The sequence below is a fragment of the Erpetoichthys calabaricus genome, chromosome 10 (genome assembly GCF_900747795.2).
Source record: "Erpetoichthys calabaricus chromosome 10, fErpCal1.3, whole genome shotgun sequence".
Lineage (NCBI taxonomy): Eukaryota > Metazoa > Chordata > Cladistia > Polypteriformes > Polypteridae > Erpetoichthys > Erpetoichthys calabaricus.
The window spans coordinates 7,314,968-7,338,220 of record NC_041403.2 but is presented as its reverse complement, the minus strand read 5'-3'; the positions used below and the strand labels follow the sequence as shown (position 1 = coordinate 7,338,220).

At 42.6% G+C, this 23,253-nt stretch overlaps 1 protein-coding gene across 1 annotated transcript in view; it reads left to right on the top strand.

Moving 5' to 3' along the window:
- LOC114658759 (tetraspanin-1) overlaps positions 1-23,253 on the top strand; it is a 40,734-nt gene that overhangs the window by 4,092 nt on the left and 13,389 nt on the right. Inside the window, exons 2-5 of the mRNA XM_051932969.1 lie at positions 738-800; positions 19,364-19,570; positions 21,793-21,867; positions 22,523-22,621. Of these exons, the coding sequence (XP_051788929.1) occupies positions 744-800; positions 19,364-19,570; positions 21,793-21,867; positions 22,523-22,621 (438 nt within the window). The 5' untranslated portion in view covers positions 738-743. The remainder of the gene's footprint in view (positions 1-737; positions 801-19,363; positions 19,571-21,792; positions 21,868-22,522; positions 22,622-23,253) is intronic.

The window sequence follows — 23,253 nt, the reverse complement described above, 5'->3', positions numbered from 1 at the left end:
GTACAACAAGTGTGAGGCTCTCGACAACTTTCGGCGGTGGGGCGTCCTGGAGGTTAGGGTCTATTGGGAGCCATTCCCAGCAACCCCGCTAGATTCGGCCATAGTATGCATTTTATAAAACGACAGAATCTGGTGTTATAGGCAACGCATATACTGTCAATAATAGCACATATTATATACTGTTAATTATATACTGTCATATATACACCAGATTATATATATATATATATTTAATATATTATATATATATATTATATATATTCCTGCGGTGGGTTGGCACCCTGCCCAGGATTGGTTCCTGCCTTGTGCCCTGTGTTGGCTGGGATTGGCTCCAGCAGATCCCCGTAACCCTGTGTTCGGATTCAGCGGGTTGGAAAATGGATGGATGAATATTATATATATATATACACTTTATTTATATTGTGCCGTTTTATGCAGTCACCTACATGGTAGAGCCGGCAGTGCACACACAGACACACACGCACATACACACATCGTACTCAGGCCAGCGCTGTCCCTCAATTTCTATTCATCCGGAATACACGACAAAAAGTGGAGCTGAGCTCTAAATCCCCCGAGGGTGCTAATCTTCACCAGGCAACTATTAATTCCTCTTGCATAAAAGAGCGCTTTCTACATTTGTGTGAAACCGGTGTAAGATTACATCAAATTACAGCTGAAAGAAAGAAAGACTCCTTTCTCATGCCTCACGTTGTCTTTTTCTTTTGTATTTTCAGGTCAAAATGAGCTGCTACAGCTTCCTAAAAGGCATGATGTTTTTATTCAACTTTTTAATTTTTGTAAGTATCTACACTTTTTTTTTCCGTCCAGTAGTCTCAGTAGTGCTGTGTGTGCCGCCGTGTGTTTCTCTTATCAGTATAGCGTGCCCATGAGGTGTGGCTCCGGGCACAAATATTCAAACCTGTATATTTTGTGAACTTGTTAAACTGAGCCCTCTTTGTAATGGGAATCGTAAAGAGAACTTCAAAGAGGTCAGAGCGGACAGCCCACCGATGAGTGTCGACATAAAGGGACCTGTTGTCCTGTCAATGTGAGGACACATTTGGAGTAAAAAAAAAAAAATCAAAGGGGAGGGCGTTGTCGGAAATGTGGATGCACCGTGGGGGCTAAAATTGAGTCCAAACTTTTTTTTTTTTTTTTTAATGTATGAATTCATTGATGTACGAGGTGTGATTCTTTTCTGTTTCTCCTTTCTCGTTCCCTCAGTTCTCCAGTTTTGCTGCGCATGCGCCGCGTTTGTCGTCCTGCGCTAATCTCCATCGGCTTTGTCTAAAATCCATTACTTATGTGACTCAACATTAACAGTTCCGGTCTCTTTCTTTTCACTTCATTTACATAACAATTTACATCTTTTATTTTTTTCTTTGATAATAGAATAATGGGACCTTCACGTGCTCTCCGAGTTCCCGAGTCTGAAATTTCACGTGAACGCCCTGCACTCTCACGAATAAGGGCTCTTCAGTGGCTCCTAACCGAGTAGTGTGGCTGCCTTTGCTTAACAAAGAAACCTTTAATTCTGGGAAGGGTTCTTTACATATGAATTTGGTTATGTAGACTTTGAAAAAGATCCTAATATTTGCGCTAAACAGAAATCATTAATGTTTAGCATTATCTGCAAAAAACTTCATCAGCTCAGCGAGCATCATGTATGAGAATCAACAAGTCCCACTCAATAAGATCACCTGCTCAGATTTACTGAAGGTGTTATAGTATATGCTTAAGGTACAGACTGGATTAAACCCTAATACATGAATTATCTCACGGCATTTTCTTTTTAACGCACTTAATCCAAAACAGGATCGCAGGGTTCATGGAGCCCATCCCAGCTAGCCTATGGCGCAAGGCAGGAACAAACCCTGGACAGGTACGCGAGCTCGGATATCTTTACTGTGTGGCGACACTATGTGGAAAACAAAATAATAACTGTGTACGGGCTGCACGGTGGCGCAGTGGGTAGCGCTGCTGCCTCACAGTTGGGAGATCTGGGGGCCTGGGTTCACTTCTCGGGTCCTCCCTGCGTGGAGTTTGCATGTTCTCCCCCGTGTCTGCGTGGGTTTCCTCCCACAGTCCAAAGACATGCAGGTTAGGTGGATTGGCGATTCTAAATTGGCCCTAGTGTGTGCTTGGTGTGTGGGTGTGTGTGTCCTGCGGTGGGTTGGCACCCTGCCCGGGATTGGTTCCTGCCTTGTGCCCTGTGTTGGCTGGGATTGGCTCCAGCAGACCCCCGTGACCCTGTGTTCGGATTCAGTGGGTTGGAAAATGGATGGATGGATGAAAACTGTGTACTCATTCTGCACATGTTTTTAAGTTGTGATGGATGGAAAATCCTCCGACACGACTTCTACACACGCTGGCACCACGTTGGCTAGCAGACATCTTCTACACGCATAGCTAAACACAAAGACCTTCTGTGCTTTGGAACCAATTCATTTGTCTTTTCAAAGTGTTTTCAACATGTCTCTATACTGGGACCATGTAGAATGGAGACATTTTGATATTCTTTATTGAGGTAATAACTGGCGCAGCAACATTCACTGGCTGAACACAATGAACTATCAGAGTTCTTTTATTTATCTTCTTCTTCTTCTTTTAGGGGTCACCACAGCGGATCATCTCCTTCCATATCATGCTGTCCTCTCCATCTTGCTCTGTCACATCCATCACCTGCATGTCCTCTCTCACCACATCCATAAACCTTCTCTTAGGCTTTCCTCTTTTCCTCTTCCCTGGCAGCTCTATCCTTAGCATCCTTCTCCCAATATACCCAGCATTTCTCATCTGCACATGTCCAGACCAACACAATCTCGCCTCTCTGACATTGTCTCCAAACCATCCCACCTGAGCTGACCCTCTAATGTCATCATTTCTAATCCTGTCCATCCTCGTCACACCCAATGCAAATCTTTACCTCTGCCACCTCCAGCTCTGTCTCCTGCTTTCTGGTCAGTGCCTCCATCTCCAGTCCATATAACATAGCTGGTCTCACTATCATCCTGTAGACCTTCACTTTCACTCTTGCTGATATCCGTCTGGCACAAATCACTCCTGACACTTTTCTCCACCCACTCCACCCTGCCTGCATTCTCTTCTTTACTTCTCTTCCACAATCCCCATTACTCTACACTGTTGATCCCAAGTATTTAAACTCATCCACCTTCGCCAACTCTACTCCCCTCATCCTCACCATTCCACTAACCTCCCTCTCATTCACACACACGTATTCTGTCTTGGTGGTCCTACTGACCTTCATTCCTCTCCTCTCTAGAGCATATCTCCACCTCTCCAGGGTCTCCTCAACCTGCTCCATACTATCGCTACAGATCACAATGCCATCAGCAAATATCACAGTCCAAGGGGACTCCTGTCTAATCTCGTCTGTCAACCTGTCCATCACCATTGCAAATAATAAAGAGTTCAGAGCCGATCCCTGATGTAATCCCACCTCCGTCACTCCTACCGCAGACCTCACCACTGTCACACTTCCCTCGTACATATCCTGTACAACTCTTGTGTAATTCTCTGCCACTTCGACTTCCTCATACAATACCACAGCTCCTCTCGAGGCACCCTGTCATCTGCTTTCTCCAGGTCCACAAAGATGCAATGCCACTCCTTCTGGCTTTCTCTAAACTTCTCCATCAACATCCTCAGAGCAAACATCACATCTGTGGTGCTCTTTCTTGGCATGAAACCATCCTGCTGCTCACTAATCATCACCTCACTTCTTAACTGAGCTTCCACTACTCTTTCCCATAACTTCATGCTGTGGCTCATCAATTTTATCCCCCTGTAGTTACTGCAGTCCCGTACATCCCCTTTATTTTTAAATATCAGCACCAGTACACTTCTTCTCCACTCCTCAGGCATCCTCTCACTTTCCAAGATTCCATTACACAATCTGATTAAAAACTCCACTGCCATCTCTCCTAAACACCTCCATGCTTCCACAGGTATGTCATCTGGACCAACGGTCTTTACATTCTTCATCCTCTTCATCGCTGTCCTTACTTCCTCCTTGCTAATCCGTTGCACTTCCTGATTCACTATCTCCACATCATCCAACCTCTTCTCTCTCTCATTCTCTTCATTCATAAGCCTCTCAAAGTACTCTTTCCATCTTCTCAACACACTCTCCTTGCTTGTGAGTACTTTTCCATCGTTATCCTTTATCACCCTAACCTGCTGCACATCTTTCCCATCTCGGTCCCTCTGTGTAGCCCACCGGTCCTTTTCTTCCTCCTTAGTGTCCAACCTCTCCTACAACTCATCATACGCCTTTTCTTTAGCCTTCGCCACCTCTCTCTTCACCTTGCGCCTTATCTCCTTGTACTCTTGTCTACTTTCTGCATCTCTCCGACTATCCCACTTCTTCTTCTCCATCCTCTTCCTCTGTATACTCTCCTGTATTTCCTCACTCTACCACCAGGTTTCCTTTTCCTCCATCCTCTTTTCAGATGTCACACCAAGCTCCCTTCTTGCTGTCATCCTTACTTCATCTACTGTAGCTGCCCAGCTGTCTTCACTACCACCCAGTGCCTGTCTCACCTCCTCCCTAAACTCAACCTTGCAGTCTTCCTTTTTCAACTTCCACCATTTGATCCTTGGCTCTGCCCTCATTGTCTTCCTCTTCTTGATCTCCAATGTCTTCCTACAGACCACCACCCTATGCTGCTGAACTACACTTTCCCCTGCCACCACTTTGTAGTCTTCAGTCTCCTTCAGATTGACTCTTCTGCATAGGATGTAATCTACCTGTGTGCATCTTCCTCCACTCTTGTACGTCACCCTATGTTCCTCCCTCTTCTTAAAATGCGTCCATCCTTTTGGCAAAATCCACTATCCTCTGACCTCTGACCTTCTTCATTCCTCTCCTTGACACCATACCTAGCCATCACCTCCTCGTCTCCTCTGTTCCCTTCACCAACATGTCCATTGTAATCCGCTCCAATCATCACTTTCTGTCCCTTGGGTACACTGTTCATCACTTCATCCAACTCACTCCAGAAATCTTCTTTCTCATCCATCTCACTCCCAACTTGCGGGGCATATGCACTAACAACATTCATCATCACATCTCCAATTTCCAGCTTCATAATCATCACTCTGTCTGACACTCTTTTCACCTCCAGAACACTCTTGACATACTGTTCCTTCAGAATAACTCCTACCCCATTTCTCCTCCCATCCACACCATGATAGAACAATTTGAATCCTCCTCCGATCCACCTGGCCTTACTCCCCTTCCATTTAGTCTCTTGTACGCACAATATATCAACCTTCCTTCTCTACATCATATCTGCCAACTCTCTCCCCTTACCAGTCATACTGCAAATATTCAAAGTTCCTACCCTCAGTTCCACTCTTATTACCTTCCTCTTCTCCTCTTTCTTCTGGACACGTCTCCCCCCTCTTCTTCTCCTTCTCCTTCTTCAGCCAACACTAGCCCAATTTCCGCCAGCACCCTGTTGACTAACAGTACTGGTGTTCTCTTTTATTTTATTTTATTAGTATGTCATTTATTTAGTTCTCTTTAATGTATCTAACTTTGGTCAGTATAACTTAAAATAATAATCCTTGTTGATATTACAAAGCTTTTCCCGTCATCATTTTCCTTAACGTATTTTCCCTTCCCCTTCATCCCTCCTGGTGGCGCTGTTTTATACCACTATTACAGGCTCATTGCAGCATGGTATGCTAAGAAGCGCCTCTGGGGGTCTTTTCTGCCCACTGCCATCAGGGCATTCAGTGCTTCCATCCAGTGTACTTCTTATGTTTATTGATTGATTGATTGATTGATTGATTGGCTATATATTTTTGGTCCTGTGAGTGTGTATTCTTGTGTTTTTATGTTTCTGCTGTTTCTTCTTTTTTTGGTTGCTCCCATTAGGGGTCACCACAGCACATCATCTTTTTCCATATCTTCCTGTCCTTGGGCCTCAGGCCTCATGCATAACGCCGTGCATAGAATTCACACTAAAACATGGCGTATGGACAAAAATCGGAAATGTGCTTACACACAAAAAATCCAGATGCATAAATCTATGCGTTCACCAACTTCCACGTTCTTCTGCTCCATAAATCCCGGTCAGTGTGAAAAGTAACGCACGTGCAAGCTCCTGCTGTCCCGCCCCAACTCCTCCCAGAATTACGCCTCTTTGAATATGCAAATCAATATAAATAGCCATTAAGCTCAACCTTTTGTGAAAAGACAATGGGAAAAGCACGAGGGAAAATAGAAGAATTTCAGCGAATACCAAGTGGAGGCAAAGAAAAACGTACAATTTGTTGGTTTAAACAGTGGGATAAACAACAAAAGGAAGTTGATCGAGTGACATAGCGTGTCAGAGAAACTCGAAAGCTCAAGTTTGCAAAGTCACAAAGTGCCCAAAATAAAAAAGAAGTTGTCAGATATCAAAGTCGCTGTGAAAAGGGGAGTCGTTGCCCACCGTCTGAGTGTCATATGAAAGCTTATTAGAATACAGAGAAGAAAAAATAGGGACACGGTGGGAAAAAAGCTCGAAATGTCAACTTTAATCTCGAAATTTCCACTTTAATCACATAGTTTATTTTGTCATTAAAGTAGAACATCATAAACTTCATCTTAAAATCGTTTTATTTACTAGTTTCTCAGATCCCACCGTAACTAAAGTTGCACGTTAAATGCTTTGTTCTGTATTTGATCTTCTATGTGCTCTGTGTGTGTCAATCACTACGTACTTCCGGGCTTTCTCTTCCTCTGTCAAGACACAGAATCCATTACATTCATGATATTACAGCTCTCTGAATAATTAAAATACTGAGATGTTTACGTGATATCATTTTCATGATGATAGGAGTTAAAGCAAGTTATTAAACATCGGAACACGGGGGCACAGTGATTGTTCATCTCTCACACAAGATGCTTGCTGCACCATGCGCGACCTTCGATGAAATACTTTATTGCAGTAGTACTGTCTCTTTCAAACGTACTAACCTCCAATTTCTGTCCTTACTTTTCTTTCATCAAATACCCAGTCGCCACACAATCAGCTCTGTAATAGACGTTAAGCCATCTGTCAGCTTAGAACGACATCAAAACTTTTAAGGACCATTGAAATATCTTCGTAGTACGTGTTTAATTATTCTATCCATCGATCCTTCCAGCGTCACGTCAGCACCATCAAGAATACAGCGAGAGGCAGGAATAATCCGTGAACGGAGCACCAGCAGCACCATGTCCTCACATGTTTAATTATTAACAATATAGATTATTTAAATGATGTTAACATTTTACCTGTATAATATAATAAACATATTTTGCTGCATTTCATCTTAAAATGATATCATCATCATAGGTAAATATGCCCTTTATAAAGTGGCTCAGGTTGTGCAATATTATAACTGTATGGCAAGTTTACAGTAAGGTGATTGAACTTAGTACTGACAGTTCTACAAGGAGCACTTGATGGACTGATTAAGTGCGTTTAGAGCTCTTGGGATGAAAGGTCCGTACAGGAAAGGCTCTGAAGCGTTTGCTGTATGGGAGCAGTTCAAATAGACAGCATGGCTGAGGCAGTGTGTGCTTGATGCTGTATACTGATAATTCTCTGCTGTAGAGCTGTAATTCACACTCAGATACAGTGATATAAATACTCCGAGTAGTGCAGTGAGAGTAATATGGAAAAAGATGATCTGCTGTGGCAACCCCTAACGGGAGCAGCTGGAAGAAGAAGAAGAAGGTGCAGTGAGAGGAACAACACTAAAGCAGCGATGGTATTTGGAATACTTTGGCTATTCCCTGGAACATTATATTGTTACAGGTTAATTACAATCAGATGCATTAAACTAATAAACAATATGCAGATAGTTTCAATCTATATGATAAAGCCATGTCAGGGATGTAGATCTAAAGAAAGGGTAACCAAACAGGAACAGTAGAACTGCTTTGACGCTGGGTGCCACCAGTCTGCAAAACCAAGCAGAGAACTTGCGTACACCAGGGTTGGAGCTACCGTGGAAATGTGCGTGGCTTTACACCAAGTTGAAGTTTTATGCATCGCGATTTGAGCGTGGAAACCGGAGTACGCAACATTTTTGTGCGTACGCTGCGTTTATACATGAGGCCCCTTGTCATCTTGCTCTGTTACCCCCATCACCTGCATATCCACTCTCAGCACATCCATAAACCTCCTCTTAGGCTTTCCTCTTTTCCTTTTCCCTGGTAGGTCTATCCCAGTGGCGTAGCTAGGAGCGGGCGCTCCGTCCAGGGTGGCACATTTTTTGAGGTTGGCATTATTGGCCAAAAGGCTCAGTACAATTCGTGTGTAGGCAGCAGGGTTCTGAAAAAAAGTAAGATTCTCTAATTTTTATCCACAAATGCTTCAAAAATGATTTTCAGACTGTCCTTCTTTGACGGCAACAGACACAGCAGTTGAAATTTAGGAGGCAATAACAAAAATAAACAAACATTACACCGATAATAATTAAGATAAACAACTAATTTATAATTTCATTTCGTTATCAATCCAAATGCGTTGTTGCTCTGCGCAGAAAACATCTCCACCTATCACTTGTACGCTACACTGGTCTTGATTTTTGCAGTGTAATTATACGAAACTAATAATTAGAACATGGCTTATCAGTGCGTCAATACTATATTCTTGTCTAGTTGTTGCTTATAAATAATTATATATGAAAAATGATTGCTGTTTCTCTATATATGAATAAATATATGCAAAATTTTTCTTCTTTTTTTCTCTATACGTCATTTAAATTTTCTATTTAAATAGGTTAACATATTGAGATATGTTGGAGTACCACCCCAAGCTGGCACAAACTCGAGCTACACCACTTGGCAAGGGCACCGGCCTTATGTCACAAAACTCATGCAATTAGACTGAGGAAAAGACAAGCAGAAGTTCAGTTCTACATTCCAATAATGTATAATTGATAATATTCATAAAATAGTAATAATGAAGCCCAATATAATATGAATATTGGCAGCCATATTACCTGATAAATGCCAGATTACATTTACATGTATTTGCTTGGCAGAGGCTCTTATCCAAAAGAGGTAAACCTAATCGGGTATCATGAGGCGAGGGCCTGTTTGTTCAGCAAGTGTAATGGGATGGGTAACAAAAGTTGATGGCCACAAGTGAAAAGATGTAATAACTAAAAAGTTTGCAATCATAGAACATTCTGGACGAGAACAGGCCATTGAGTCCAACAAAGCTCGCCAGTCCTCTCCACTTATTTCTTCCAAAAAAACATCAAGTGGAGTTTTGAAAGTCCCTAAAGTCTTACTGTCTTCCACAATATTTGGTCACTTATTCCAAGTGTCTATCATTCTTTGTGTAAAGAAAGAAAAACTTTCTAATGTTTGTGCGAAATTTCCCCTTAACAAGTTTCCAACTGTGTCCCCGTGTTCTCGATGAACTCATTTTAATTTTCTATTTCAATAGGTTAAAATATTCAGATATGTTGGAGGGTGGAAAATTGAAGTACCACCCACAAACTCTAGCTTCGCCATTGCCCTATCCTTAACATCCTTCTGCTGCTCTATGCATTTGAAATTCCATCCATCTATCCATCATCCAACCCACTATATCCTAACTACAGGGTCATGGCAGTCTACTCAAGGCACACACACACACCAAGCACACACCAGGGACAATTGCGGATCACAATGCACATAACCTGCATGTCTTTGGACTGTGGGAGGAAACCCACGCAGACACGGGGAGAACATGCAAACTCCACGCAGGGAGGACCTGGGAAGCAAACCCGGGTCTCCTAACTGTGAGGCAGCGGCGCTACCCACTGCGCCACCGTGCCGCCCCGCATTTGAAATTCTCCAAGCGATTAATAAAATTTAATCTAATCTAAAGTCACATTAACATACTTGAATCACGTTGATAAAACAGCTGAATTAAGTTGATTTAACTAAAAGTTATCAAGTTGTAGGTCCGTGACAATCCTGTATTTGCTCAAAGCTCTACCCCTTTTTATCTCATTGTGGTATAAGGGCACTCCACACCTCTTTACAGCTGGAAAGAAAGTGAAAAACCTTTAATAAACTGATTTGTCTTTTCGAATGTCGTGGGATTTGTGTGGTTGTGAATGTTGATTTATGATAGGGGTTTTTTTTTTTAATACCGGCCGATTCTTTACCCTGCCAACGTCAGAAAAGCAACTTTTTCTTTGCTTTCTATGTAAAATATTGGTTAGTATTTCATAGAAATAAATAAATAAAGAAAGAAAGAAAGAAAGAAAGAAAGAAAGAAAGAAAGAAAGAAAGAAAGAAAGAAAGAAAGAAAGAAAGAAAGAAAGTTTCCTGTAGTATCAGAGCTAGTCGATCCACAGCCGCCTTCGCTGTTAAAATTAAAGACGCCAGAGTGGCTCTTCTTAGAAATTCTGTACGGCAAAAATATATGGTTCCCATATGAAGTTTGCAGAAAGAACTTTTATTTTTGTAGATCTGTAACAGGCTATAGAAAGAGCTTTTAATACATAATATCAGGAACCGATTTGAAAGACTTTTTTCATACACTAACACTGGCAACGTTCAGCTTTTATTTCAACGGTTAGTATCCTGATAGGAAGCCTACAATACTCTAAAGACTTGTGTTTTTTTCTATATTTTAAAATCTTTTCAAAGCACAAAGAACCAATTCACCTGCATCGAAATCTTCAGAGAATTGATTATTTTTGTCAAATAATTGGTCCGCGACGAGCGGCACAACTAAGTAAAGTGCCCTTATTATTTTTAAGCGTGTTGAGTGTCGTCACGCGAGGTGCGCCTTTAATGAAATTAAAAAGACGCCAAAAACAACCGTGTAACGGCAGCCCGCACTGCCTATGACGTCAGCCACGCCACGCCCACAATGTCAGTCACGAAGCGCCAATCCACGAGCCCCACCTGCATCCAGATGTTTCTCCGCCCATCGCGTGCCCCGTGGTTAAGGTTAGGGGGTCGGGAGGGTAATCTGAATCGATCAATGACGTGCGATCCAATCGCCTGTGCTGCAGAACTTCTGAATGAACAGCGGAGCTGAGGAGGAAGGCCTGGGGCTGCAAATGGACTGTTTGTGCTGATATCCTGACCAACCATCAATATTACAATCGGTTTAGTGTTATTTTAATATAGAGAAAAGCCAAGCAAAAGGACACCTTTTATTGGCTAACTAAAAAGATTACAATATGCAAGCTTTCGAGGCAACTTGTCATTTTGCTTGGCTTTTCTCTACATTCATAATGGCTAACACGGTACAACACCCTAGTACTAGTGTTACTTTAATAGTAATTCAATCAAATAAACCTGCATATGCAAACCGTTTCCATTAATTGTAAAATGACTCTTTATAAAATATATATTGAATCAAGTATAACAGACCAATAAAATGGGTTATAGCTAAATAACTTAGCGATGTCCATGTAAAAAAACAAATGTTACAAAGAAAAGGCATTTTTCAGCACTCAGACAATTAACTAGTTGAGATGATTAATTTATTCATCTAAGTTAATGTAACCTAAAATGTTTTATGTAAACAATAATCCGATATTTCTATACAGTATATGACATTTTGCATAAAGAACCGCCCCTTTGCCTCAGTGCATGTTGTGCACTTGGAACAGAAGTTGACGACTTTTAGTAAACGGAATTTATTTTTCCCGAATGTCTTTTTGTTTTATTGTTCTTGTGGAGGCTGATTTATGACTTTTTAAAACGCCCTGCATCGCCTTTGTATTCCATTCCAATGAAACATGGCAGTTACTGTAATTCTGTGATTAATCATTAAGTGTATTCAATGCAAATTTAAACGTGTTTACCTTCCACATGCAAATAAATTATTCTATAATCCAGACGACTATGCGAAAAGTACATATTAACATTTTCAGCCATGTTTTGTTCACTGAATACTAAGTAAATATAGTTTGAAATTCCAAGTTTATTTATTCTTCTTCTTCTTCCTTACACTGTAAAAAATGTTTTGTTGGATCAACCTAAATAAATTACTTCACAAGGTAACAAGCAATTTAATTGATTTCTTTCAAATTTTAAAAAGTATTTGAGTAAACTTATTTCATTTGAATTTGTTTTAACCTTTTCAAAAACTTGATTAAAAACAAAAAAATGTATTTGGCTCAAACCAAATTTCTTTAAAAACTCAAATTAACTGCGGTGGGCTGGCGGGGTTTATTTTCTGCCTTGTGCCCTGTGTTGGTTGGGATTGGCTCCAGCAGACCCCCGTCACCCTGTAGTTAGGATATAGCGGGTTAGATAATGGATGGATGAACTCAAATTAAAATTTTGTCCATTATTGTATTCACTGTAATGCCAACTTAAATTCTGAATTGGACTCAGCTAAATATGTTCTTTATATGGTGTTGAATTCACTGTTTGTTAGGGTGAAATTGTTTTTAATAAAACAAACCACAACAATTTGGAAGCAAATTTATTTTAAAATTAGTGCTACATTTTGTACAGTGCCTTCAAGCTTGAAACATGTTTTTAAACTGATCTAATGGTGGTGAATGTTACTGAACCAGCTATAGCAAAACTCTTTTAGATTTATTACTGAATATTTGCAACACAAAAATCAATTTTTTGGTCATTCCTTGAAAATGTTTTTTCTGTAAATATTCAGAACAAACATTTCACAAAAAATACATATATACATTTTAAATACACAATATATTTTATAAGCTTTTCACAAAAAATGTTTATAAATTATACATAAAATATCTATTTGAAATAATTATATGTACATATATTAAATACACCTTATATTTTGAACATTAACATTATATAGTATACATAAAATGTATATTGTGTCACAAACTTTATGTGTATACACAAAATATATATATAGTCACAAACCCGAGACAGAGTCATATAAAGGTTTGGGGCAGCCACCCGTATAATTTGGTTTCCTGGCTGCTTTTCAAAATAATACAACACTGATGTGCACAAAACCGAGTCCAAACAGAACTGAGGGAATAGGGAGAAGGTGGAGGCTTTTAAAGGGGGAGACAGGAAGTGAAGTCAAAGGGGTGGGGCTCATTTAGGTCTTCTGCCATTGGTGCGAGCCCGGACGTGATATCACAGGGGGCGGAGCCGGCAAGGTCTCCAAAGCAATTTTTTGCTTTAGACTAAATAGAAGAAGTTACATTAAGCGACAGCAAGGTTTTTCAATTTGAAGTAAAGCAAAATATTACGTTAGGTGAACAAACATATTAATATAGTTCATTACAACTACTAAAATTACCTTAAATGAAAAAGAGCCCTTTTTCTCTTTTTAGAGTGTATAAGAGCTGTTACTTTTAAGGGTATACCTCGCCCATGTGTGCCCCCCGACCCGTCCCACATCTATAGTGATGGGTATCTACTTGACAGTTATTCAATCTGGAAAAATCCCACCCTTCTTGCTCTCTGAAAACAAAACCCAAAAACCTGGAGCACCTGCAGAGGGTGCCACAGCCATCATTCAACCCGTTCCGGTCTTTTCCGTTCATTTGTTGCCTGGCACTCCTCCCTGGATTCTGGTGTATAGCACAGTGACAAGTTCTCAGGTAAAATGCAAATACAAACATCACTAACTTCATAAAGAGAACATAAACAGACAAAGTAGTTTGAATTTGATTAACACAAATGGAGCCCAGCACAATCTGCCCGTTCACTTTTTATTCAGATTTACTTCTGAATTCTTAGAAATCCTTTCTGGTGCCTCCACAAGGAATGCCCCACATATGAAATATGGTTTGACTCATCTTCATGTCTGGTTATACAAGATGTCAAGATTTCTGGCCCTCTAGACCCCCAAAAACATTTTTGGGGAATTTGTTGTGCAGGAAACAATATCTTTGTGATAAAAATTAAATCCATAGGTGTCTTCAGTAAAAATGACCAGAAGGACTTGAAGCTGTGCAGGCCACATCAAGAGACCCCAGGGGGTTACCCCCTTAATGGGATCACAAAACTTTGAACAAATGGGGATCAGTAATATAGGCACATTGGAGTGTCATTATATACTATTTTCCAGGTTGCTGATCACAAATGTAATTTTATTTTTGATATTTGGTTCTTTAGTGGTGGTCTCAGCCCTCCAAGAGCCACTCTCAGAAGGTGAAAATTTCAGTTTCAAACATAGGCATGTGGGGTATCATTTTAGACTATTTAAAGGTCAGCGATATGAATATGATGTTACATTTCATTTTTGATCCTACACTAGGGATCTAGTGCTTTATGAAACTCAATTCAAGAGTGACAAATGATAAATTTCTATTACAATCGAGAATATTTAAACATTTCAATCAAAGAACACATTTTAAAATTTCACATACTTTACACAATGATTTTAGTTTAGTGATGAGTGAACTCCGCTGTGTTTGCTTCATTGTGAGTTTGGCGAAAGTTTGGGAACTTCACCAAACTGTGAAAAGAGAGTCCAAGGGAAATGAGGAGCTGAACTGGTTCTGAGTGGCTTATAATGGTGCAGGGGTCTTTTGAGTGTCCCTGAGGGATAGGGAAGCGGCTAATAACTATGGCGGACTGATTATTGTGGCCAAAAATGTGATCTGAGCCATGAGGGTGCAGAGCTAAACACTGCGCCACCTTGCCTCAAGCAAAAAACGACACAGTTGGAATGATAACCACCAACAATATATGACAATAAGTATAAAAAATAGTAAGTAAAAGTGAAAAGTAATATATATATATATATGTATTAGTGTATATGTATGTGTATGTATACAGTAATCCCTCGCTATATCGCGCTTCGACTTTCGCGGCTTCACTCTATCGCGGATTTTATATGTAAGCATATCTAAATATATAACGCAGATTTTTCGCTGCTTCGCGGGTTTCTGCGGACAATGGGTCTTTTTACTTCTGGTACATGCTTCCTCAGTTGGTTTGCCCAGTTGATTTCATACAAGAGATGCTATTGGCGGATGGTTGAGAAGCTACTTAATCAGAGCACACAGTTAAGTTCCTGTGTGCTGCTGATTGGCTCAGCGACGGAGCGCTGCATTAACCAGGAAGTCTCATCTCACTCATTCAGCATTAACGTGCTCCTGCTACTGCTTCAGGGGCCGTGTCCAAGCGCCAACAGAAGATGCAAATGATTGCAGAAAAGGTCAAAGTGGAACGCAACCCCTGCGATGGAGGAGGGATTACTGTATATATACAGTGTATATATATATATATATATATATATATACACTTGTAAACACACACATTTTATATATATATATCTATATAGTATAGATGTACTGCTCAAAAAAATGAAAGGACCCCTTTTTGATGAGAGTATAGCATCAAGTCAATGACACTTGTGGGCTGTTGATCTGCTCAGTGAAGTAGCAGAGCGGCTCGTTCATCAGTTTCAGCTGCTTTGGTGCACTAGAGGGGCAACAATGAGACAACCCCCAAAACAGGAATGAATGGGTTAACAGGTGGAGGCCACTGACATTTTTCCTTCCTCATCTGTTTTGTCACTCGTTTAACATTTGACTACGGTCAGCGTCACTACTGGTAGCATGAGGCCATACCTGGACCCTACAGAGCTGGTACAGGTAGTTCATCTTCTCCAGGATGGCACATCAATACGTGTCATTGCCAGAAGGTTTGCTGTGTCTCCCAGCACAGTCAGAAGGGCATGGAGGAGATTCCAGGAGACGGGCAGTTACTCTAGGAGAGCTGGACAGGGCCCCTCGTAGAAGGTCCTAAACCCATCAGCAGGACCCACCAGTATCTGATCCATTGGGCAATGAGGAACAGGATGAGCACTGGCAGAGTCTAAAAAATGACCTCCAGCAGGAAGGCCACTGGTGTGAATGTCTCTCACAAAACAATCAGAAACAGACTTCATGAGGAGGGCCTGAAGGCCCGATGTCATCTAATGGGCACCGTGGAGCTCAATTGGCATTTGCCATAGAATAAAAGAATTGGCAGGTCCACCACTCGTGCCCTGTGCTTTTCATAGATGAGAGCAGGTTCACCCTGAGCACATGTGACAGATGTGAAAGGGTCTGGAGAAGCTGGGGAGAACATCATGCTGCGTGTGACATCATTCAGCATGACTGGTTTGGTGGTGGGTCAGTGATGGTCTGGGGAGGCATATCCATGGAGGGATGCACAGACCTCTACAGGATAGACAACGGCACCTTGACTGGCATTAAGTATCGGGATGAAATCCTCGGACCCATTGTCAGACCCTGTGCTGATGCAGTGGCTCCTGGGTTTCTCCTGGCGCACAACAATGGCCGGCCTCATGTGGCGAGAGGATGAAGGAATTGATACCATTGGCCAGCCCCCCTCCCACACTCACTCGCCTGACCTTAATCCAGTAGAACACCTCTGGGTGGGACATTATGTTTGGGTCCATCCAACACCTCAGCCTGTCCAGGAGCTCAGTGAAGCCCTGGTGCAGATCTGGGAGGAGATGCCCCAGGACACCATCATCATCATCTCATTAGGACGTTGTCAAGCATGGGGGGTGGTGGGGCATAACAACTATCGAGTATGGTTTGGAGTTGCGGCAATGAAGTTTCGGCCAAATGGACTCACCTGCCTGTCTGCCTCATCATTTTATCCCTTTGATTTTCGGGGTGTCTTTGAATTCAGCCCCCTCTCTGTCAGTTGATCATTTTCATTTCCATCCTTTCGTTCCTCACACATCACCATATCAGTCCATAGCAGTAGAGATGGCCAGCAGGATTTTTTTCCCATTGAGATCTGATGTGTTTTCAAAGTGAAAAAAAAGGAAATGTAATTCTGGCCAAGCGGAAGGCAGGTGCGCTCAAATGTCAAACGTTGCCACTGTATCTGATCGTGTTCAGCTCTGACGGGAGAGCGTCCCCTGCATGGGGAGAAAAGCACGTGGCTGTGACATCATCTGTCAATGAGCAGCTACCCTCTAAAACACACGTACTGTAGCTCTGATCTCTCTCTCAAAAACATCAAGCGTTACTCCTTAGTATATAGATATATATTTATAGTGAAAGGCGCTATATATGCGTCCGACCCGACACAGATTCACACGGAGGCATGTGTAAAATAAAAGAAATATTTATTTTTCTCTTCACCTGTGGGCGCATGTCTTCCCTGTGTCCCACAGGCAATGCACAGTCCCAAGTACCAACACACATAATATAGCACTCTTTCTCTTCCTCCACCACTGCTCCCTGGCAACCTCGTCCTCCTCCTCCTGATTCTGGATCCCGGAGTGGTGGCTGCTGGCCCCTTTAATTGGGCACCCAGAAGTGCTCCAGGTGCTTGATTGTCTTGTTCTGGCTGCACTTTCGGGTGTGATGTAAACATTGCCCACAGGGGCTCAGGAGTCCCAGCTGCAGCACCCTCTGGCGGTGCCTGCGGGACCCAACAGGGCTGCACCCAACTCCAATTCCCATGGAGCCAAGCAGGAACCCGAGGCACTGCTCCAATCCAGGGGAGGCGGCCATCTAGCGTCCAGGGGGAGGTATTGCACCGTCCACGGCTGCTCCCCCTGAATATAGAGTGCAAGGGGCGTTCTGGCTGGGCATGGACCTCAGCCGCCTGCCACTATATATACTGTATATATATATATATATATATATAGTCATGGCATTCATAGTCTGAATCACAATCTGATTGTATGGGTGGTTACCTACCAGGTAACGCTTGTGGTTGGCCAGCAAGTCGGCTAACATCCGCCACCGTGCCCTCTTTCAAGTATTACCAAGTATATAGATAGATAGATCGATATGTGTATATATGGCCACTATATATATATATAATATATATATATATATATATATATAATAGATAGATAGATTGATATGTGTATATATATATATATATATATATATATATATATATATATATATATGTGTGTGTGTGTATATATATAATCAGAATGTACAGCCAAAATCTTCATAGTTGTGCAGATCAATGGAGAGAATCGGGTGAAGTCGCTGAACATCTGCAGACACGTCACCTTTCCAGTTCTGCTGTCACATTACTGTCGGTGCCCCCATCACAAGCCACAGCAGTGCCAAGATGGGTAAATTCCAGGACGTCCTCAATTACTGGCTGGCCAGTTCTGATCTGCTCCTTCATCTTGTCTTTGACTCCCTTGGTGTTTTCATTGCCGATTCTTAGGCCAGCTTTCCTCAGTCAATGCCATTTGTCTGGTCGCCATGCCTTGAAGGGTTTTCTTGGTCCCTGCCAGCCCTGTGATGCATTCCATTAATGGCACTATATAGAAAAAGATATTCATGTTTTGAAGAGGAGTTTATCTGCACTCGTTTTGGTGTCTTCCTCCATAGGGGTTGGCAAGCAATGAATTTTAGGAGGGGATAGGGTTGTGGTGGTGTTGGTGAGAAAGCACGTAATCGTTTTCCATCTAGGACTGGACATTATAAATTATATTTCGGGAGGTTCAAACCCGACATCTGGCTATGCCCATGTCCCTCCAAGCCTTTCGTAAAAAAGTGTTGTTGTTTTGTAGGGTTTCATTTGTGTCACAACTCTATCACTAGATGGTGGTATTAGATGCCCACTTTGATTGCACCCTTCAGTGGTGCCAGGTCAACAGAGTTGTTTCTAACATTCATCTGCTCGTGTTTTGAGACAAAGCAGAGGAAGAAATCCAGAAACCCAAGAAGGGATGCACAGTAAATTGAAATAAAGCAAGCAGTAGGGGGCACCAGAGGGCCACAACCAGTAAGTGGCACTTTACTGCCATGTAGGGTGGCTGTTCATTTCATCAAGTAGCATTAATTTCAACTTCTCAGGTCAACAGAACATGAAGGACATGGGCAAGGTCACATGATGGTGATCACTGCTACGCTATTGGCTGTTCTGCCTGTAGTCCATATCTGGTTAATATGTTTACACAGTGGCCAGTAAATTCAGATGAACATCACCCTGTGGTGCCCGTAATCGCTCAGATGGCTCACCCATCAACCTAAGGTGTTGGCTTTCACTCAAAACAAATGATGGCCTCAAGGAAGTACTTGGGTTGTTTGTTCTTCAGGGGAATTTTCTGGAAAGTGCCAAAGAATATGCTTGGGAGCTGACCTGAGTCACACATTAATTAATGGGTGAGGAGCTGATAAAATGTGGAGGTGGGCAGAGCTGGGCAGAAGAAGGCCTCGTGTTAAAAATGAAAAGAAGAAAAACCAAAAGGGACATATGAGGGAACGATGTGTGGGTACTTGGATTCGGCTCCTACCTGTGGGTGAATGCCTTATTGGGTTGTACCAGGGCCAGGTGGTGCTGTCTGCTTTTTTTTTGTGCAAGGAGTACCATGCACAAGCTTCTCTGCCCATTCTCAGTTGGCACACCCTGTCTTAAAATTTTTTTTTTCTTTTTTAGCTTGGAGGTGCGGGCCTTCTGGCTGTTGGCATCTGGGTCACCGCAGATGGCAGCTCTTTCCTCAAGTTCGTTGGGCCGTACTCTACTCAAGTCATGCAGTTTGTGAACGTTGGGTACTTCTGTATTGCCGTTGGCGCCGTCCTGGTCATTCTGGGCTTCTTGGGATGCTGCGGTGCTCTGCGGGAGAGCAAATGCCTCCTCCTCATGGTAAGTGTGACCACACTGTCAACTGGTCTGATACACAGGGGAGTTGGGGACATTGATAGGGACCAGTGGAGACCCAAAGGTGCAATGCCAGGGGGCTAGTGCTGAGTGGGTCTACACTGGGTTGTTAATGGGTGATGGGGGTTCAGGTCTGGTGATGACCACTCTCTGTTTTCAGCATTAGAGTCCAATATGAGGGTCCATAGCAAGTGTTCAGTCAGTGATGGGAATCCAGTAATGGGGTATACACTGTATCAGTAAGGTGGAAAGGGGGTCCTCCATGAGGGTCCACACTGAGTGTTTATTGGTGGACTGTGAGTCGATTCTGGTGATGTCCACTATCTGTTTATAGATGTTAGAATCTGGTCTGAGGGTCAGAACGTGGTGTTTATTCTGGTTTGGGGGTCTTGGGGTCTGCTCTAACGGTTAGTTTTGTGATGGTGGTCAATACTGAGGGTCCACACACAGTGTTCAGTTGGTGATGCTGTTTCTAGTCTGTGTGTCGATGCTTGCTGTTCAGAGGGTCCAGCCTAATAGTGTAGTTGGGGGAGGTGTGGTCTGGGTGTTTATTGGGGGGACTGGGGCTCAAGTCTGAAGATATGTTGAGATATTGGGGTTCAGTCTGAGGGTCTACACCATGTGTTCAGTTGGTGCTCTTTCTTCATGCCAAGTGTTCAGAGGGTTCCAGGCTGGCACTATAGTCTGAGGGTAACGAATGGTAGGTTTAGGTGTTTATTGGGTGATGGAATTTTAAATCTACTCTCTATTTTCAGTTGTTGGGGTCCAATGTGATGGTTTAGCTGGATGTTTTGGGGTCTTTATGGAGTGTCCGCTCTGGATGTTTATTGGGTGATCAGTATTTTTCTTTGTGGGGCGATTTCTGAGTGTTTATTTAGAAATTGGGGTTCAAGTCTACTGATGTGTTCAGATGTGGGGGTCTAATCTGAGAGTCCACATAATCAGTTTTTGAAGGGGGTACAGCATTGCTTTACAGTCTGGGGAATGGGGACATAGGGATGGGTACAGGTGTTTATTGGATCATGGAGGTCCAAGTCTGGTGATGCCCATTCTCTGTTTTAAGATGCAGTGGTCCACCATGAGGTTCCAGATGAATGTTGATTGCGTCTTTTCTGAGAGCTCACACTAGATGTTTAATGGGGGATGGGAAAGGGGCATGTGTGGGTACTTATTGATTGATGGGGGGTAAGGGGGGGTTGGTTGAGGTCTGCTGATGTGTTCAGATGTTGGGGTTCAGTGTGAGAGTTAATGCCGAGTATTAAGTTGGCAATATGACTCCGAGCTGTGCCTTCTGGGCCAGGGGATCAGCCTGGTATTATAGTTAGGTGATGGGGGGCTCAAGCCTGCTGATGTCCTCTTTCTGTTTTGAATGTTGAAGTCCTTCCTGAGGGTCCACTCTGGGTGCTTAAACTGGTGAAGGAGTCTACCCTAGAAGTGAATTTGGTGCTGGTGGTAGAGTTTGAGGATTCACATCCAGTGTTCGGCTGGCAACATTGGTTTCAGTCTGAGTATCCACACTGGGGGGATCAGTGAGTCACATTTGTCATTATTTTTTGGGGGGACAGGAGGCTGTAGATGTTTATTGAGTGATGAGAGCTGAGGTCTGCTGATGTCCACTCTCTTATTTGGATGTTAGAGTCCATTCTGAGGGTCCATACTTGGTGTTTAACTGGTGATGTTAAGAGGGGGTTTCTTCTAGGTGGTCCATGTTGAGGGTCCACACCCAGTTTTGAGACATTGATATGGATAGTAAGTTAGTAAGTCCAGTCCATGAGGTTGGCTCTGCTTGGTCTGCCTGGCCTGAGTTGTCCCATCTTAGTGGGATTTTTTTTGGGCGGAGTGGTGGCTCTGAGGCTAGAGATCTGCACTGGCAATCGGAAGGTTGCCGGTTCGAATCCCGTAAATGCCAATAGGGACTCTGCTCTGTTGGGCCCTTAAGCAAGGCCCTTAACCTGCAATTGCTGAGCGCTTTGAGTAGTGAGAAAAGCGCTATATAAATGCAAAAAAAAAAAAAAAAAATTTAAAAAAAAAATTATTATTATTTTTTTTGGATGTTGGCCTGAGGGACCACTCTTGATGTTTAGAAGCTACCAGGCATTTTTCCAATTCCTGTCCAAGTTAAGGGTGGGCTGGCTGAGCTGATATATTAGGGGACTCCTTTCTCCCTTAACCTTGAACTTGATCTGCTGTCTCTCCTTCTCTTCCAGTTCTTCTCCATTGTGCTGATCATCTTCATCGCCGAGGTGGCAGCTGCTGTGGTAGCCCTGGTCTACTCCTCCTTAGTAAGTCCACTCAATGCTCTAATGGCCCCTTTCCCACCTGAAATGAAGATGCACACAGAACACACACACACACACACACACACACACACACACACACACACACTCACTCATGTAATGCACATCACAGTCTGGCAAATGACACGGAAGTCTGCACAGATATGCAAATCAGATCATTTGCATGCAATTTCCATGAACAATCATCAGGTTGGCAGCAAAGGCATCAGAAGGCCAGTGTGCTGTCACAAATGTCATCAGGCAGTGGAGTTGAACTGATGAAGCAAGAAGGTACCTGAGTGAAACCTTAAGGTCTTCTGGGGAGGGGGGGGGGGGGGGGGGGGGGTGGGGGGCTGCCTCTCAGCTTAGACTAGGGTGGCACAGCAGACTGGCAGAACAGGTACCCACTCAGTTTGTTCCTTGGTGTAAAAATAAGGTTAATACTTGAACCATTGCTCATATAGCCCCCTCAAGCCCTCAAGTGTATTCTGTTTAATAAAGTGAGTTAAAATGAGAATCTCACCTGCTGACCCCCCCACTTGTTCACATCCCTCCATTTCTAAACTACACTTCACCCAATTCAGGGCACAAATGCCAAGAACCAAACACCAGATGGAAGGTTACTCCCCTGATTAAATTTGTAATTTTTATTTTATTGCAGGCGGAGACCATACTGAAGGCATGGGCCGTGCCGGAACTGAAGTCCAAATATGGCAATGACAATGATGTCACCAAGATCTGGAATGCTACGATGACCGAGGTACAGGGCTATTATGATAGAGCAACACCAAAACAGATTAAAAAAGGAGATGCAGATCTCAAAATATCACCAGCCAGACCAGGACAGCACCTCATCTGAGCCTTAGAAACGGATCTCATCCCCAGGCTGCCTGGCCCCAAACTCAAATCGCAGGCCAAAAAAAGCAGGCACAAGATTACAGAACACAAAAAACAAAATCCTCATAAGCAATAAAAAAAAACAAGTCATTGGAGGAGAGGATGACCATAAACTTTCAGACAAAATGAATAATTTTAGTGATTTATTAAATAAAGAAAAGACCAAAAGTTGGAAAGGCAAAGAAAAAGAAAGCACATTGGGTTCAAAAAAGCATTTACTTAAATAAGCAGCCCAAAGCTAATGAGTCTGAAATCCAAAAAGGGAGTAAAAATAATCAGAAACCATAAAACCAAACAATACTTACTTATCCGTACTCCATAACAGTTAATGAGTCTCTGAAGGACCTCAGCCCTCTGCCTGACTGAATAGGATGGAGGCGGTCCTATAGTAGTGACATCACCGTGGTCCCGCCTCCTGGAGTTCCACCCACAGAACACAAGGGCAATACCCAAAAAAACAAAACAATTTTCATTTTTTTATTGATTTTTTATATT